The sequence below is a fragment of the Sinohyriopsis cumingii genome, unplaced genomic scaffold (genome assembly GCF_028554795.1).
Source record: "Sinohyriopsis cumingii isolate HCF-2022 unplaced genomic scaffold, ASM2855479v2 utg002028l, whole genome shotgun sequence".
Lineage (NCBI taxonomy): Eukaryota > Metazoa > Mollusca > Bivalvia > Unionida > Unionidae > Sinohyriopsis > Sinohyriopsis cumingii.
Window position 1 is genome coordinate 324,341 of NW_028316110.1, and position 15,520 is coordinate 339,860.

At 34.0% G+C, this 15,520-nt stretch overlaps 1 protein-coding gene across 2 annotated transcripts in view; it reads left to right on the forward strand.

Annotated features, from left to right (window-relative positions):
- Positions 1 to 916: 916 nt before the first annotated feature.
- The window catches only part of LOC149771214 (uncharacterized), a 59,629-nt gene continuing 45,025 nt past the window's right edge, over positions 917 to 15,520 (forward strand). The window contains exons 1-6 of one of the 2 annotated variants that reach the window (XM_089948717.1): positions 917 to 1,071; positions 1,454 to 1,540; positions 6,277 to 6,437; positions 7,364 to 7,485; positions 8,457 to 8,527; positions 11,675 to 11,788. In XM_089948717.1, coding sequence (XP_089804843.1) covers positions 1,517 to 1,540; positions 6,277 to 6,437; positions 7,364 to 7,485; positions 8,457 to 8,527; positions 11,675 to 11,788 — 492 coding nt within the window. In that variant the 5' untranslated portion in view covers positions 917 to 1,071; positions 1,454 to 1,516. The remainder of the gene's footprint in view (positions 1,072 to 1,453; positions 1,541 to 6,276; positions 6,438 to 7,363; positions 7,486 to 8,456; positions 8,528 to 11,674; positions 11,789 to 15,520) is intronic. The other variant, XM_089948718.1, reaches the window with a different exon arrangement.

Consider the following 15,520-nt stretch of genomic DNA (forward strand, 5'->3'; position numbering starts at 1 on the left):
TAATGAAGAAACCGGCACACATCAATGTCACCGTTGTACCATGTGTTACATCACATCATGTGCTGCCTCTGCAACCAAATTTGTAATTTGGCCTAGGTTATTTCTGTTTCGTTGCTTGATGGAAAGACATAAGAAGTTGATATCTACGGGAAAACCACAACACCATTTGAATATGATATTGTGAATTATGATTACAATGTTGAGTTTAATGTAATATTTGTGAGTGTGGACAAGCGAACTAGAGAGAGAGAGAGAGAGAGAGAGAGAGAGAGAGAGAGAGAGAGAGCGAGGGAGAAGAAAGAGAGAGAGAATGAATGTAAATATGTAAATTGGTGTATGCAATGAAAGTGAAGAGAAATAAATATAAATCTAACAAATATTTTTACATTGGGGCCCAGATAATTATACATAGAAATAAATATATACAAATAATTTGGAAGACTGTACAGTGGAAATGTAACACAAACAATAGGTCCTTACTAGTATTATGCTTATAAAACCTATCAAACTAATAATATAAGCAATTTGGACAGAAACTGCAAGGGAAGAAACTGGAACTTCAACGTAACCATTCTGGATTAGAACTTACTTCCCCTGAGAAGCGCACTGTGGCAGTGAAATGGAAGTTATGCTAAACACGTTTAATACTGGCAAATGCCAAAGCTGTGGCTATTGGCTAACAATGTACGATGACAGGGTGCAAAATAACTGGCAAACTCTATGGTCTCTTGATAGTCACATTAAGATAGCCGAAGCACAACTCTCCAAATGCCAGCTAAGAATCATCTTATACCTTCGGAAACCAAACGACCATAAACCGAAGGAACCAAATACATTGTTCGATTTCGGGCTTGATTATATAGAACTTAGATGAAAAGAACAGAATATATCCAAATGTTAACCCAACTGGTTACACCCCAAAATGGAGGCATATGTAATCAGCCGTGCTGCAAACAAAGGAGAAAATGAGATAGTTTGGCAGCTACAGGTATTACATTGAATTAAATGTACGCAGAATCCAATAACAAACATTCCTACAGAATGATAGCAGGATACAAAGTTCGACATAAGGTAAATAATGCGAGTTTTATGATTTGGTAAGTGGTTTGGTAAAATCCACTCTATACAACTATGTTCATGTACAATGACATGCACAGGCACATATATGTTAAAGGGCATTTTAGGACAGAAGACGCGATTTAATGTGTGGATATATAACCGTCTATTTTAGCAGCTGCTGTACCATAAAAGTTGTTCTTATATTATTTTATTATATAAAATACCTTGCTGAAATAGCGATGTTTGCAACTTTGACATTAAGCATACTATTGTTTACCTGAAGATTGCAGACGTAACAGTCTTCAAGCGGCGTATACTGATTTTCAATCTTAAACATTAATTGGTACACATCTACAGCTCTGTTACAAAGTGAAACTATATATTCAATTTTCAGGCTGCCAAAACATGCTAAAATCTGTTATATCTCTTGGGAAATATTGTTGACAACCAGTACGAAATGGCGGACCTAAGTAAATGGAAGGCAAGTACAAACTTTGGTACTATGTTTCATCATATTTCAACAGCTTCTTAAAGCCTGCCCATTCAAAACATCTGCATCTTCTTTGTTTTCTTCTTCAGTTACAGCTGGAATCAGTATCATAAAAAAAAATCAGCAAACATTTCAATCTAATTTTTTTTCTTCAAAATTGTGTTTTCTTTTTAAAATTATATCTGCAATAATTTTGATACTCTGATTACTATATCCTGATTTTTGTATTATTTCCAAAATATAACTGTTCCACTTATTGTATTTCTTGACAGAAAAATATTCACAACTATACTTGATTTCAAGATGAACAAAAATAATGATATTTCAGGTTGGATGAGCACAATAGAATAGTGATAGTGTATAGCTGGATTAAATTTTTATAATGGCCACATACAATGTTCTTTTCAAGTGATTTTGGCATTACTTTATGTGCGCGTTAGTGCACAATGGTAACTATAGCGAGACACTGGTATTTACTTACGCCGTATAGGCTGCACAGGTAAGTCGCCAAAATTTACATGTGTCATATCAGCTACGTGTTGAAAACGTACTGTCACTATCTTTGCTAAGAAACACAGCTATTAAATCGATATATACCGAATAAATATTGACAACAAAAAAAATCGCTGTCATTTCCATTCAGTGTACAAGCTGGAACATTTGGATTATATCGGTGGACTCACATTGCACTAGGGCAACATATACACATTGTTACTAAAAGTAAAATATTTAAACGATCTAGCCATGTCTCCAAATACGTACTTGTGCACCATTAGCAGCATAGTGAGACACCGATATTGACCAATGTACACAAGGCGTACCATGGGGTACGCTAACATTTAACTATGTTGTACCTTACGTACAATAAGCCAAATGGATAATGGCATTATTGAAATTTGCTTATTCAAAACTATGAATGTACCCTTAATCGTGGTCCTTAAAATTATTGCTCAAAATGTAGCAAAAAGCAAATCAAGGATAATTCCAGTTCAGACCGGTAGTACCTATTACCTATCTACACTTTTTCTAACTACAGTGCAGCGATGTTATACTTATTAACATAAGCAAACAGATACATACACCCTATATATGCTTACATACATACATACGCACATTTACTGCACCCATCCCTACCCTCTTCCCCACCTCTTTGGGCGGCAGTGTATAATGTTGTACCTCATTTATACAGCGAATATGTTGGCGTCATTATTTTAGCCCTAGGCGTATTCCGTGGGTAATATTGGACATAATATCAAAAGTCATGAAAAATGGATTCTTCTAAATTGATAAATAATTTAATAGGAAAAAGGTATACACAAAGGTATATGACGGCCTCTGGTGGCCTAGTGGTTATTCTGTCAGCCTCGGATGCTGGAGGTAGCGGTTTCGAACCCTTGCTGAGTACTTTTACCCTGCGATATCTTAAAAAGTACATCTCTCATCACCTTTAGGTATTGTTGTCATGTACCGCATTCTTTTAGCACGGTTCTAGACAGTTTCTTTCACCAATCTTATGTTATTTCCATAATGTATTCAATACCAACGTCGGTTATGCATTTTCTCGCGCAAATGGCGCAGTGTTAATAATTTCTATTTAAAGCAGGTTCTGACAGTAAGAAATATATATTTATGTTCAACCGATGAGTTACATTGTATCTGGGATTCGCCGACTTTCATGTTATTAACGAGTCTCCGGTAGTAGGATAGCTTGATCTAGTCTTGAGTACGAACCCAAACCTCAATTAATGATACCCTCCCTGTCTCTGTCTCCCTCTCTCTCTCTCTCTCTCTCTCACGCACATACATGCGCTTATTTTCAGTACTATTTATTTGAGACAGTTGTAGATATGAAACTTTTCGCACTACATGCGACTCGGAGAATCACCTTCCATTATTTGCTGGCATGGTTTCCTATTCATATGAGTTTCTGCTCATGTCGGCATATGGAATATGTAATACTTTGCAATTAATAAGCGTATAACAAGACTTCCAACGCACGCAATTAGCAAAATATGTGTTTAACAAGTACAGTATGCACCAATATGTTACTGGCTGGAACGAGTTTAGAATAAAATAATAATAATAATAATAATAATAATAATAAAAATAACTTTTAATTTATGGATAAGGTGGTTCATTCATGAAACAAATTTGTCAAACGTCTCATGGAACACAAATCAATTTTGATGCGTCATCCACCACCACGTATCCTTCTACAAACAGTGGTAATCCACTTACTTGCTGTACAAAGATAGTCAATGTGGACCCGCTTCGTTTGTGAACGAAATTCCTTGCGAAGACGGTAGAATCGTGTTTGACTATTATAAAAGTCATTTTGTCATCTTCGAAGAAATGTTTGAATAGGACGAAGAAGAAATTATACTTTGGTTTACACGAAAAGGACATCCTAGTAAAGCACGTATCATTTACATAAATACAAATTTATTCAACAATGTAGAGCAGTTCCCACTGTCAGTCTCAATGCTCATTGTGTTTCTCTTTATGGAAAATCAAAGACAAATCTCAAGTTCACGGCCTCGCTAAACGTTTATGAGCACCTTGATTGAATTATATTAATGACTATGCCACTCAATGGCCTTATGCGTATTTACTGGTCGATTGTAAACCTACCACTCCAAATTTTTGAGATTGGTACGCATTGATTCGCGACTGGTGTCACGACGCCGGTTCAGTTATTTAATATCGCCTCGGTAGCTTTTATCATTTTAAAAATGTATATTAAACACAACGGATACCGCACTGACGTCCTGATCCTGATCTCACAGAGATTTCAGTCATAACGACAGTTACAATGGATCGAACAGAGTTGTCAGAAAATGAAACATTGCAGCAGTTTGGGGAATTATTGCAACACCTTTCCTTCCTTTGAAGTGCGAAGTCTAGGCCCAAAAGATGATGTTAACACCCTTGTCAGCAGAAGAAACAAAAAAAAAAAAAAAAAAAAAAAAATAGGAAAAAGGAAATGTAAGAGAAATCAAGAAAAAGAATGTGTAAAGAAAAACAGATGACTTCTGTGGAAACTTCCTATTCTAGTCCTATTGCTCATCGGACACATCAAACATCGCAATCCATAACACTACGCGAATATATTTAACGGTAGGTAACGTATTGAACATCAACACTATGGATACAGGTTTTGTCAGCATTTACTACGAAACTGTTTATGGAGCTGGCTCCGAAGGAATTCAAAAGTTGCATCATGATTCCAGCACCAAACTGCAACTGCAACTGATTCTAATGCCCCTGCTATTACTATTACAATTACTCATATTGCTAAATTTCCTGCTGAAACTATTATGGTTATCACTGCTGCCAAATAAGACAGACTTTTGTATTACTATTGCCGCAACCATTGTTACTATCACTACCACTATGACAAATATAACTATTACTGCTTACACTGCTGCAAATACTACAACTACTACAACTACTACTTCTTCGTCAACTGCTACCACTTCTACCACTGCGACCGCTGATGCTACTATACCGCAATCGTCATCCTACCGCTTTTCATCTTCTTGCTGTAGCTGGAGCTCATGCTACGCCGTTTGTAAGTCAAAAGCAACTATGTTGCCATTTTAACATCGAAGTCCAAGCCAGTAAGTCGTGTTCTCTTCAAGTTCCAAACAATACTTTAATTAGACCCAAAACCATTGGAAGTTCAAACATTTCCTCGTGTGTTTATTGTATGCCTTATTTGCTACTGATATGTGTTTGCCCTCGAAAGGAAAGTGACATTGTTTAATTTTAAGCACAGTATATGGAAATAATTTCCAGGCTATATTCTATTGCAGGTAATTTATTTACTTTAGCCGTCACATTATTGCCGAATGTACATGCAATATATTTCAACGCTTTCGTGATTTTGCAGAATGCGAGATCTTTTAATTTGTAGACGTTATGTTGTGCAAAATTAAGAATGTCAAATAGCTCCAAATAGCTGGGTAAATTATTGTTTCTGTTTGAAAAGTTCATACTTTTGTGAAAAATAATATAACAATAGACGTACATATTTACGCATTTAGAAACTCCGATACAATCGTACAAATACTCGAATAGTTTAGAAATTGTCGTTTCCATGAACACTTGACAGTATGGAAAGCAACATGTATTCATAAAAATATTTTTTTAAAATTGCAATTTGTTGTCTACTAGTTGAAAACCTGTCTTAGTTTTAAACTAAATTTTGTGTATGAAGTACTTGCGACACAACTAGTATGCGAATCAATTTTCAAAATGGTACAAACTTTGTAGACTCCAGTAAATGTTGTGGCCTATAAGAAATATGCACCATATGGTCGGTATTTAGCTTTATCAATAAATGAAACTTCCAGAAATAATTTTGAATACCAGATAAAAAGACAGCAAAAATAGGAATCAATACTAACAGTTGTGCGATTAACAATTTCGGGATTGTTGGATATGTTCTTTTTAGCTTTTAATTATTTCAATGTCCATTTTCAGCAACAATTTGATAACTTACGATCAATTTTTTTTGTTATTATCAGTAAATTCAAAGTATGTTTTTTCCTTACAATAGTTAGCAATTGCATATGCTTTAGATTAAAACTCTTATGTTATCCAGACTTAGTTTAACTACAAAACATTCAGAATTTCATCTCGCATTTGTAAATGAATATGACATTTTTTCCATTGCTCACATTTTGGCACTGCTATAAGCGACTTTGTTCCTTTTGATTATTCAGAGTGTGTTGGATCCGGTACATGGTGTGATAGAGCTAGATCCATTAGCTGTCCAAATCATTGACACAAGAGAGTTTCAAAGACTGCGGTTTGTGAAACAACTTGGTTGCACAGAATATGTTTACCCCGGTGCAACTCATACACGATTTGTGCACAGTATAGGGTTTGTATAATACTATAACACTGCAAAAATATTTATTTCATATAAGGCTGTTGTGGGTTATAATTGACAGAATTTTGTGATCCATTTTGTTGTGCATAACTATTTTTGCAGGATATCGCACTCGAAATCTTATTTCTGTCAGATATATTTTTTCTTTAATGTTACTGTTTTAGAATATATTATCGATTTGAAATGTTGATCTGCCCTTGATGATATTACGCTTTTGTGATAGTAGTTATGGGAACTATACACTCAAATGTGCTCCCAGAAAGGAGCATTTCATTTTGGAAACGTTACTAGGTTGAAGATTGCAGGTCACAGAGAGTTTAACATATTTTTGGTTTCAGAGAACAGTGAATACGTTAACCTTGTGGGATGGACTGTGGTAAATGCGAAGAGAAAAAGGAGAATTCAAAAGATGGAGAGACAGAAAAATACATCAAAGCTAAGAAATATGACACTAGAAAAAACAAATGGACTAATAATAATTGTACAAGACAAATGCACTCATAGTTTCACGTGGTATTTTCGTGAACTCGTTTTGGAACTAAGCGTGGCATACTTGACTGAAATACTTGTTCACTTAGCTTTATCAATCGGTCTTGATTTATTACGATTTTACAGGATTATAATTGTACTTTTACTGCAATGCCAGCCATTCAAAGAATTAGAATATAGACACCATAATCCCAAATGACTAACATAAAACTATATTATAAATTAACAAATATTACAGATATCCGTAACAGTATACAGAGATATGCACTTTACTTAGACAGGACAACAAAAGCAATGCAGCTGTTTAGTTCTACTAGGAAATAGAATTGGATCCCATTTGATTAAAAGGTTTTTTAAGTATATGACGTTGTAATCATAGTCGTCAATGAAATTCATGTCTTTAAAGGTTTGATATTTTAACATTGTAGCGTTTATCATCTCGCCTGCAAAATGATAGAAGGGTTAAGGAGATGGACCCACGATACCGACATAATGATGGCTGATTGGGAAGAGGAGTGTATACGAATTGCAGCACTGTGTCATGACTTAGGTACGTTTTCAAAATGTACAATTTTTAAATGAGGCGAGAATTATATTTTGTAGAAGGAATCTTGTCATATTTTTAAATTATTAACCGAAAATAACGAAATGAACAGTGCTTAAACAATTAAAGCATGTATGTCTTTATATTATTAAGTAAATATGATGGTGTGGAGACCACCCATTACCTTTAGAACACAAACTTTATAGATTTAGCTCATTTTTGTACAGTACTATACAGTTTTTGCTACACGAATTCGAATGCTTTTTATGCTATCTAAATACAGCCAAATGATGATACACACATTGATCAATATACTGTTATCAGCTCTTTATGTAGAAAACTCGTAGACATTTTATAGGCAGATATCAGAAAAGAAACATCATCTTTACATAACATGAATACATTTAATCATGGACAAACTTTGAATACTTGAATAAGTTATATCAGATCTTTTATTCATAGTTTTGTAAAATCAAATGAAAATAATACACAGTGTCTCCAAAGTAATAGTATGAATCCGATACATTCATAGGGGTGCTTGCAACAAATTAATTTAGTTACTGGATAAGAAAAAGAAATATATTCATCATTTAACAAATGTATATTACTACAAAAACAAAAACAAATATTTCATATGTAAAGAATCCAACATAATAATTATCAAACAAAGCTGAATAATTGTATTGTATTTTATGCCTCTAGACAAGTAATTACTGGAAAAACTTAATTAGATACGTAGATAATCACTCGGAAAAATCTTCCATTGTAAACGATCTAAATAAAACACGAGATTCTATGAATTAGATATCATATTTTACTGCAAGTAAACCCTCAGCAATTTCGAGCTGAACACTAAGCTTCCTCACTGCATGTCCGTTAGTTGGCATCAGGACAAATTAAAACATATAACTGTTAACATCACAAATGCCACTAACACGCATCAGTATTGTTTAAATATTGCATCATTCTGTTTTTAGGTCATGGACCTTTCTCACACATATACAAGGAGATAAGTCAGGAAAGACTGGGAAAGAATTGGCGATGGAATGTGAGTTGGAAACCACATTCAATGTATACTTTTAAGTTATAATGCTTCTTATCGTACTTAAGTCACAACATACGCTCCAATGTCATAATGTTTATTATCATTTTGTTTCTTTTTTATTATTCATTGCGTTTTGTCTACCCGTCTAAATTAGATATGTGAATTTTCTTTTGATAGACCTGTAAATTGTATTAAATGACTCGAACAAAACATAACAGTTTCTTGAAATTTTGAATAAACTGTGAATTACGTCCTATTCGACTTGTTAAAACCAGATTTCAAATTATCGAAAGCAATATAGTGCTTACTGCGTACCAGTAAAAGAATTTATAAGAGTCATATAACGACTATTCAAGTGTTTGTTTTGGCTTTTAAGTGAGGAGATAAGGAAATATTGCAGAAGGTTTTTGTAATCAACGTCTCTCAGTTGGCGTACTGTCATTGCTGGTAAACTTACAATTACACCTTGATAATCAGCTTTGCTATCGAGGTAGTTATTGATCCACTTTGTGCTATTGGTATATATTGTTTAAGGTGACAATCAAGCCGGAGAGATCGGCTATGCTTAGAAGTCAACAATGGCGGAGGTGACATTCCATCACGTATACATCCGCAATTTTAGAAGTACAGCTGTATGATGTTTTAATTGAAAACCTGTGCATTACGTGAAATCGTCTACAATCTACCCACCCTTTCAAATCATTCCGTATCCTTTAGATAATCATTAATCGCGATTAGGTCTACCGGAGCATAAATTACTGTACACCCATACAAACAATCTACCAGGTTGACAATGCGGGGGTGGTGGTAGCAAGGGAATAATCCTTTGAGATGCACCATTTAGTTTACACCAAAATATTAGCTTTTATTTTGATATTGGTATTTAATTTCCTACCGACAAATATATGAACTGTTGGTGCTAGGCTATTTTATTTGGTGGAGAACAGTGGGTTACCCTATGCCTATTTCGTTGCACGGGGCTGAACAATATACACAGAACACCATCCTTCAAGGCTGAATAAAATGTTGCATAACATAATGAACGAAAAATTGTTTTTTTTTTTTTTATAAATGCCAATTTAATACACAATTTATTTTTGTTTGTTTTTAATATATATACAATAAGTTCCATCCATCGTAAATGAATAAGTGGTCTGATTCAAACTCGCTCTCTCTCTCGATATATATATATATATAAATATATATATATATATATATATATATATATATATATATATATATATATATATATATATATATATATATATATATGTAGCAATAGTTAAGGTGCGAAAAAGTTTCCTGGCGTTTGAACCTTATGAAACACTTAGGGTAACAATCAACTGCAGAGTAGAAACGCAAACAACGAAAACATGTTTGAATCTTACATTAAAGAATTATAAAATAAAAAAGAAGGACTGACACAGTATGGACATGTGTATATTACAAAAGTTTCTTTATTAGGGTCAGAAAATTTATTTATAAGCCTTGTAGGACAACGTTTTGTTCTTTTATTCCATTAAAGCAGCGTGCCCATCTCATAGTCACCACTCTTGATCCAAGTCAGAGATAATAATTCTTTGCAGCAAATCAGGATGAACTCCATTCACCAGCTGCATTGACACCTTGTACAATACACACACACACACACACAAATATATATATATATATATATATATATATATATATATATATATATATATATATATATATTATGTGCATTATTATTTTATTTTTATTATATGCACGCAGCAGTTAAACAATTTTTCTGCGCCTTTACCGTATCTGCCTTCCGAAAAGTATAACATAAATCTAATAGAGTCATTACATGATAACCATAAATTTGCTAATAGCTATCAATAACGTCTTAGCAACTGAGGTAAGCAGAGATTCGTTTTTCTGACACTAAAGTTGCCTAAATTATGTAAATAGTGTCAATGTAGGTTCATTTTTAAGCGTAAAATAGAAAAAAATGAAACGTTACTTGATATATTTCACAATTAATAACTATGAATAACTAAAAGTCATTTTACCTCACTTTGAAAGATAAATAGTTCCAAAAGGTTTCATTTCAATTGTAAGTCAGTTATATTTTTTAATTATTCCCGCATGACAAGAATTTAGTTACCATTCGAGTTAACATAATTTGTATTTATAACACAAATAAGGCTTGCACATTTGTTCAGTCAATTGTTCAGAACAAGTAATTTGGAAAGAATGATGTGTCCTCGCCATTTGGTTTGCTTTTGTCCCATTTTCCAAGTTCATATTTTCTACATTTTTCAGTGTCTAATGTCAATAATGCTATCAAATGGCATCATATGTAGTAGTGTGATTAAGACATTCCTGCATTCTGTATTCATACTGCTTGATTTTATACGGCAATGTAATGTTACAGTGTCTTTGGTGAGTGATGGGCGTATTTACGTCAAGTCTCTGATTGTAGAATGTCTAACATGCTCATCATTATCTGTTAGTTTTCAAATTGCTAAAAGTCAAGTATAGTGCGTTAACTAATGCAAGTCCAACACACACACACACACACACACACACACACACACACACCGACATTAACCGTTTCTGGTCAAAACAAATAATACATATAGTAATCGACAGGAACAAAAATTCTGTCCGGCGGGGATTATTCTACTATATTGTTACATCTAATTTAATTTACGAATGAAATTTGGGATTACCATTTTTGACAAAATACACTTGTCCGAGACTAACAATTCTTGCCGTCAGCATTTTTCTAGCAGGAAAGATAGACAGGTCCTACGCGTCGGGTGATCCAATTTTTACAGCCCTGTACATTTTGTTTAAAAATATCTATTTTTTGTCTCTGTGTGTATTCTAAAGGAAAGGTTTCGTAAATAAAAGTGTTAGGGCAAGTATTGTATTGGCAATTGGGATCTTTATATTGAATTTGTGAGTAAGGGTTTTAAGTTTAATTTCTAAACATATAATACGTTTTGCTAATATACGAATAATGTCTGTACAATGACTTCTGCTCTTATCTTGTAATACGAATTTTGCACGCAGCTTTCAGTTGTATTGTGTCATATGTCGAGTCATTTTTTTTATAAAGAATTAATATCAGATTAATATGTATGGTATATATAGTTCATGCAATAGCACTGGTCATTACAGCATCGAGATCTATCCTGCCTATTGGTCAAAAGGATCTTCAAAACCAACGAAAACATCAGAGAACAACTAAAGAAAGGAAATGCATCGATACGTCTTATCATGAGGTTGATAATGGTACGTATACTCCATGACTGAATTACAAGTTATACAGCATGAGGTTGATAATGTATCCTCCATGACTGAATTGCAAGTTATACAGCATGAGGTTGATAATGGTATGTATACTCCATGACTGAATTATAAGTTATACAGCATAAGGTTGATAATGGTACGTATACTCCATGACTGAATTACAAGTTATACAGCATGAGGTTGATAATGGTACGTATACTCCATGACTGAATTACAAGTTATCCAGCATGAGGTTGATAATGGTATGTATACTCCACGACTGAATTACAAGTTATACAGCATGAGGTTGATAATGGTACGTATACTCCATGACTGAATTACAAGTTATACTGCATGAGGTTCATAATGGTATGTATACTCCACGACTGAAATACAAGTTATACTGCATGAGGTTGATAAATTATACTCCATGACTGAATTACAAGTTATACAGCATAAGGTTGATAATGGTATGTATACTCCATGACTGAATTACAAGTTATACAGTATAAGGTTGATAATCGTACGTATACTCCATGACTGAATTACAGATTATACAGCATGAGGTTGATAATGGTACGTATACTCCATGACTGAATTACAAGTTATCCAGCATGAGGTTGATAATGGTATGTATACTCCATGACTGAATTACAAGTTATACTGCATGAGGTTGATAATATATACTCAATGACTGAATTACAAGTTACACAGCATAAGGTTGATAATGGTACGTATACTACATGACTGAATTACAAGTTATACAGCATGAGGTTGATAATGGTACGTATACTCCATGACTGAATTACAAGTTATCCAGCATGAGGTTGATAATGGTATGTATACTCCACGACTGAATTACAAGTTATACAGCATGAGGTTGATAATGGTACGTATACTCCATGACTGAATTACAAGTTATACTGCATGAGGTTGATAATGGTATGTATACTCCACGACTGAAATACAAGTTATACTGCATGAGGTTGATAATTTATACTCCATGACTGAATTACAAGTTATACAGCATGAGGTTGATAATGGTACGTATACTCCATAACTGAATTACAAGTTATACAGCATGAGGTTGATAATGGTATGTATACTCCACGACTGAATTACAAGTTATACAGCATGAGGTTGATAATGGTACGTATACTCCATGACTGAATTACAAGTTATACTGCATGAGGTTGATAATGGTATGTATACTCCACGACTGAAATACAAGTTATACTGCATGAGGTTGATAATGTATACTCCATGACTGAATTACAAGATATACAGCATGAGGTTGATAATGGTACGTATACTCCATGACTGAATTACAAGTTATACAGCATGAGGTTGATAATGGTACGTATACTCCACGACTGAAATACAAGTTATACTGTACGAGGTTGATAATGTATACTCCATGACTGAATTACAAGTTATACAGCATAAGGTTGATAATCGTACGCATACTCCATGACTGAATTACAAGTTATACAGCATGAGGTTGATAATGGTATGTATACTCCATGACTGAATTACAAGTTATCCAGCATGAGGTTGATAATGGTATGTATACTCCATGACTGAATTACAAGTTATACTGCATGAGGTTGATAATGTATACTCCATGACTGAATTACAAGTTATACAGCATGAGGTTGATAATGGTACGTATACTCCATGACTGAATTACAAGTTATACAACATGAGGTTGATAATGGTATGTATACTCCACGACTGAATTACAAGTTATACTGCATGAGGTTGATAATGTATACTCCATGACTGAATTACAAGTTATACAGCATGAGGTTGATAATGGTACGTATACTCCACGACTGAATTACAAGTTATCCAGCATGAGGTTGATAATGGTATGTATACTCCATGACTGAATTACAAGTTATACAGCATGAGGTTGATAATGGTATGTATACTCCATGACTGAATTACAAGTTATCCAGCATGAGGTTGATAATGGTATGTATACTCCATGACTGAATTACAAGTTATACAGCATGAGGTTGATAATGGTACGTATACTCCATGACTGAATTACAAGTTATACAGCATGAGGTTGATAATGGTACGTATACTCCATGACTGAATTACAAGTTATACAGCATGAGGTTGATAATGGTACGTATACTCCATGACTGAATTACAAGTTATACTGCATGAGGTTGATAATGGTATGTATACTCCACGACTGAAATACAAGTTATACTGCATGAGGTTGATAATGTATACTCCATGACTGAATTACAAGTTATACAGCATGAGGTTGATAATGGTACGTATACTCCATGACTGAATTACAAGTTATACAGCATGAGGTTGATAATGGTACGTATACTCCACGACTGAAATACAAGTTATACTGCATGAGGTTGATAATGTATACTCCATGACTGAATTACAAGTTATACAGCATGAGGTTGATAATGGTATGTATACTCCATGACTGAATTACAAGTTATCCAGCATAAGGTTGATAATGGTACGTATACTCCATGACTGAATTACAAGTTATCCAGCATGAGGTTGATAATGGTATGTATACTCCATGACTGAATCACAAGTTATACTGCATGAGGTTGATGATATATACTCCATGACTGAATTACAAGTTATACAGCATGAGGTTGATAATGGTACGTATACTCCATGACTGAATTACAAGTTATACAACATGAGGTTGATAATGGTATGTATACTCCACGACTGAATTACAAGTTATACTGCATGAGGTTGATAATGTATACTCCATGACTGAATTACAAGTTATACAGCATGAGGTTGATAATGGTACGTATACTCCACGACTGAATTACAAGTTATCCAGCATGAGGTTGATAATGGTATGTATACTCCATGACTGAATTACAAGTTATACAGCATGAGGTTGATAATGGTATGTATACTCCATGACTGAATTACAAGTTATCCAGCATGAGGTTGATAATGGTATGTATACTCCATGACTGAATGACAAGTTATACTGCATGAGGTTGATGATATATACTCCATGACTGAATTACAAGTTATACAGCATGAGGTTGATAATGGTACGTATACTCCATGACTGAATTACAAGTTATACAACATGAGGTTGATAATGGTATGTATACTCCACGACTGAATTACAAGTTATACTGCATGAGGTTGATAATGTATACTCCATGACTGAATTACAAGTTATACAGCATGAGGTTGATAATGGTACGTATACTCCACGACTGAATTACAAGTTATCCAGCATGAGGTTGATAATGGTATGTATACTCCATGACTGAATTACAAGTTAAACAGCATGAGGTTGATAATGGTATGTATACTCCATGACTGAATTACAAGTTATGCAGCATGAGGTTGATAATGGTACGTATACTCCATGACTGAATTACAAGTTATACAGAATATAAGGGGCGTCATGTTGGGCCACTTCAATAGAAGTAGGAATTCATTATCAGTATCACAGACTCAACATAAATATATTTAAATAAACATTTGAGTGTAGATAGATAATATTAAGGTATTCATTCCCACGTTCCGTCTTACGTATTTGAATCTGTATCTATTAACCACCTGTCTTGACATTTTTGTATAGTTGGGGGAGGGGGACAGTTACAACACATTGTTTTTTATGAAATGCCAAGTCCCGATAATAATGGAGAACACAGCAATGTGAATGTTCTTTTTACTGTTTCGAATGTCGAGAATAAATGGATATATTTT